Source organism: Cebus imitator, unplaced genomic scaffold, assembly GCF_001604975.1.
Source record: "Cebus imitator isolate Cc_AM_T3 unplaced genomic scaffold, Cebus_imitator-1.0 Scaffold121, whole genome shotgun sequence".
Classification (NCBI taxonomy): Eukaryota; Metazoa; Chordata; class Mammalia; order Primates; family Cebidae; genus Cebus; species Cebus imitator.
This window is the reverse complement of record NW_016107436.1, coordinates 5014118-5018829: the sequence shown is the minus strand read 5'-3', so window position 1 is coordinate 5018829 and position 4712 is coordinate 5014118. Positions and strand designations below refer to the sequence as shown.

Here is a 4712-nt window from a genome sequence, read left to right as displayed (position 1 = left end):
CTTGACCTCGTGATCCACCTGCCTCTGCCTCCCAAGTGCTGGGATTACAGGCGTGAGCCACCGCGCCCGGCCCACTGCTCAATAAGTTGATAGTTGCTATTATTATGTAATTTACATACCACATGTGCTTTCCCCAGAAGAGGAATGGTGGTAGGGTGACAAGCAATTCTCTGAAATCTGCCACAAATGGCTCTTTAGCTCTTGGACTTCTTGGACACACCGAAGCTATGCATATATGTTAAATGAGTGAAACAAAACGGGTTTGACACTATAATGGATTTTTAACGACAACTAAATTAATAATCAGCCCCTATTCTCTTTTCCCCAGCCCCCTCCTTTTTGTTACCTCCTTTTCTTTTTCATTCAGCTTCTCTGTGCCAGGGAGGCCCGTGAGGTTCAAGGGTGGTGCACTCCGTCTACCTATAGAGAAAGGAAAGAGCATAGATTTAATAGGAGTGACAACTTCTCAGGTATAAAGTATTAAAAAGTTCAGTGTAGCCAGGCCAGCTAGGTATAGTATCACTGTATCCAGCTTAGGATATCCTGTCTCATTCCCTCAGGACTCTTTAGCAACATGGGCACCCCAACATTCACTTGAAAATAAAAATGAATTACATATTCAGGGCACATGAATTACCTACAATCTGCTAAAATACACATACAGTCACACGTACCTTAGCATCAAATGTAACTACTCACCACAGTAGTTATCTTTTATTTATTATTATTTTTTTGAGACAGGGTCTCACTCTGTCACCCAGGCTGGAGTGCAGTGTTGCCATCATAGCTCACTATAGCCTCAATCTCCCTAGCTCAATTAATCCTCCTGCCTCAGCCTCCCAACTACCTGGGAAGACAGGCATGTGCCACCATGTCCGGCTATCACCTATTTCTTCCTAACCATGTAGGAGACTCTAAAATCTGAAGCACAGATGTCACCCAGTTAAGAAAGGTCACACACTGCCTGCCTTGACAGCTGATGAATGGAAATAACTGCAGAAGAGACATTCCCTAATCCTTGCCACTCTGCCAGCAGTACAAGGCAAACATGGTAATTAACCAAGTACTCTGTGCCTTCAGATCAAAGACTGTGAGGACAGCAAAAGGCCCTTCTTTTTTATTTTGTGAGAGAATATCTGTTCCTTCCAAAGTAGCCCTGTTTACCTGCAAGATCCACAAACAGGAACAATGAGCCATTACGTGGCAAAGCCGGGGCTGAGGTAAACTCACATATCTGAGAAAGAAACCTAAGTAGGAGGTCACTGGCCAGGGGGCAAAGCTTGATGAGCAAAACTTTTTTGGGATTGGTGTTCAGCTGGGAATAGATAGACTAAGTTAAGCAAAGAAAATGTTGAAGTTTTATAGAGGTTGCTTTTCAAGTGTGTCAGAGAAAGGGGAGGGACTGTTACAAGCTGCTCTGGTGGAAAACAGGCCTCTCTGTTATATCAGCAAAACGCATAAGCGATTATCCCAAATCCTCAAAAAGGGAGATAAAATTATTTGGTTTCTAACAAAAGTCACCAGAGGCTAGACTATAATCAAAGATGCCAGGCTTCCAATACATCGATGCCTTAAGAACTTAACATAAAGGAGGGCAAGAGATCTCCTCAGCCTAAACATAAGGGGCGAGAAAAGCTTACATCAGTGTAGGAACAAACAATGAACAAGAGGCCAGGTGCAGACCCTCACACCTGTAATCCCAACACTTTGGAAGGCAGGAGGATCACTAGAGCCCAGGAGTTCAAGAGCAACCCGGACAACATAGTAAGACCTTGTCTCTACCAAAAAAAAAAAAAAAAAATTCACCAGGTTTGGTGACACAAGTCTGTAGTCCCAGCTACTCAGGAACTGAACTGGGAGGATCACTTAGGCCTGGGAGTTCGAGGCTGCAGTGAGCCATGATCACACAATGCACTCCAGCCTGGACAGTAGAGGGAGACCCTGTCTCACAAAAAAAGAAACAATGAACAAGTCCATGCAGATGGTTCAGAAAACAAAAATCTGTGATCATGTTAGCCAGTTCCTTTATTTTATTTTATTTTATTTTATTTTATTTATTTATTTATTTATTTATTTATTTATTTTTTTTGAGACGGAGTTTCAGTCATGTTACCCAGGTTGGAGTGCAATGGCGCGATCTCGGCTCACCGCAACCTCCACCTCCTGGGTTCAGGCAATTCTCCTGCCTCAGCCTCCTGAGTAGCTGGGATTACAGACACACACCACCATGCCCAGCTAATTTTTTGTATTTTTAGTAGAGACGGGGTTTCACCATGTTGACCAGGATGGTCTCGATCTCTTGACCTCGTGATCCACCCGCCTCGGCCTCCCAAAGTGCTGGGATTACAGGCTTGAGCCACCGCGCCCGGCTTAATTAATTTATTTTTAGAGACAGTCTACTCTGTCACCTAGGCTACAGTGCAATGGTGTGATCTTGGCTCACTGCAGCCTCCGCCTCCTGGATTCAAGCAATTCTCATGCCTCAGCCTCCTGAGTGGCTGGGATTACAGATGTGCACCACCATGCCCAGCTAATTTTTGTATTTTTTTTTCAGGAGAGACGGGGATTTACCATGTTGGTCAGGCTGGTCTCAAACTCCTGACCTCAGGCGGTCCGCCTGCCTCAGCCTCCCAAAGTGCTGGGATTATAGGTGTGAGCTATCACACTGGGCCCAGTTCCTTCATTTTAATTAGCCGGTACTATATTAGCTTAGTTGTATTTAGATTTTGGGGGCAGAGTGTTGGCAATAAAAAACTTATAAAATAAAACATGGATTTCATTGTCTTGGCTACTCCCCTAAAAGGCTGTTTTCCCTTCAATCACCAAGGATCATCAGATAGTATATGGCTTAATCTTGCTCTGTATACTAATCTCAAAATAGGACATACTCAAAGAGGTAACACTAAGAAACAGAAATACTTTAGGTCCAACTTAGAAATCCTTATGTTTCTAGCAGATAACACATGCTTCCTTGCTCATGTTATATAAAAATAAAAAGCTTAGTCTGGGCACGGTAGCTCATGCCTGCAATTCCAGCACTTTGGGAGGATCAGGTGGGCAGAACACTTGAGATCAGGAGTTCGAGACCAACCTGCCCAACATGGCGAAACCCTGTCTCTACCAAAAATATAAAAATTAGCCAGGTGTGGTGGCGCACGCCTGTAATCCCAGCTACTCAGGAGGCTGAGGCAGGAGAATCACTTGTACCCAGGAGGCAGAGGTTGTAGTGAGCTAAGATCATGCCACTGTGCTCCAGCCTGGGTGACAGAGCAAGACTGTCTCAGAAAACAAATAAAAAATAAAATAAAATTAAAAGCTTTTATCTCCTGTGAAATAAGTCTCAAAATTAGTGGTAGATGCAACTGCAGTAATCTAACTGCTCATGAACACTGGTAAAATAAGTTACCTCTCTAAAGTTCTTTCTTCCCCTGTTCCTATGCTGTCACTCTGAGGATAGTCTCTGTCTGGACATGAAGATTCTGAAAACACACTGATGTTTATATACTGGGCTAACACTTGATTACCATTACTCTGCCTAAGCATCCTGACACCACAGAGGAAGAAGGATTGCTGGGTCACCATAGCCCCTAACAATGCAAACTTTACAATTAAGACTTGTTCTGGCCAGAGAAATAATTACCTGAATTTGAAGCTACTGGAAGGGAAGGACTCAGGCCGGAATCACTACAATGAAGAAGAGGAATTTAAACTTAGGTCATATCAAACAAGGTGATATCCACAAGCCCCTGTGGGACTGACTGCCATTTCTCAGATAGGTCACTTTGAAGAAATGTAATGAGATAGACTGAATTATGTTTTATAGAGTTCTCACTATATTGAACAGAAAAGAAAATCTGTTCTGAGGAGAAAAATTCCTCAGATTTGTTAAGAAGAGCTTGTAATCGAGAACACCACTAACAAGGGGAAAGGACACAAACATGATTCTCCAGTGAAAATCTAGATATGAAGAGGGAGTTAAAGTCATGGATAGAAGGCTGAGGGAAAATTCACTCATTTTTAAAAATATGACCAAGGTAGTAAAGCATGATTCTAGGAGGTCAGTTGTTTCTCAAAACTGTCAGTATGGCACTGTTTCTGAGATGGACTGCTAAAATAGTTCTGAATTCTTCTAGCTACTCAATTATTATTACTTTGCCATCTGGAGTGCTCAAAAATACATGTGAAGGCCCAGGCATCCCAGAAAGAATGCCTCCTTCACCCTGGCCTAATTACTTACATGTCAGCTTGCCGGCGAAGCCACTGCTGGCAAGCACTACTGTCCTGGATATACTGGAGAACTTCAGAGAGCATAGTGCGTTTAAGGCGCTCTTCCTCTCGTGTCTTCTTGAGGTGATCGTAGGTTCTGGCACCTGGAGGTATAGAAAACACAATGACCACAATTGATGCAGCAGAACTGAAGAGCTTCCTAATTGAACGAGAAACTGGTTTTTGAGTTTTGTTCTTAAAGTTTGTTTCCTTTGCAAAACTGCTTTCACAATTATTTCTCCAAGACCCAAGCAGATTTTCCCTAGTCTGAAATCCTTTTCTTAAATATTTGTATTCTTTTTCTATCTATAATAAACTTGGGAGAAAAAAACATCAGAAAAGTACAAAGAAAGCAAGAATTGCTCATATTTTCACCCTCAAAAAGTAACCAACTTTGACTATAATCATATTTGCTTCCTGTTTTTTCTTTTCTTTTTTTTTTTTTT

The 4712-nt window shown here is 42.3% G+C and overlaps 1 protein-coding gene across 5 annotated transcripts in view; it reads right to left on the bottom strand.

Moving 5' to 3' along the window:
- The window catches only part of TADA2A (transcriptional adaptor 2A), a 69168-nt gene that overhangs the window by 5097 nt on the left and 59359 nt on the right, over nt 1-4712 (bottom strand). For all 5 annotated transcript variants that reach the window (XM_017539880.2, XM_037742501.1, XM_037742500.1 and 2 more), the window contains 3 exons: nt 4238-4370; nt 3641-3684; nt 347-420 (listed from right to left, as the gene is read on the bottom strand). In XM_017539880.2, the coding sequence (XP_017395369.1) occupies nt 347-420; nt 3641-3684; nt 4238-4370 (251 nt within the window). The remainder of the gene's footprint in view (nt 1-346; nt 421-3640; nt 3685-4237; nt 4371-4712) is intronic.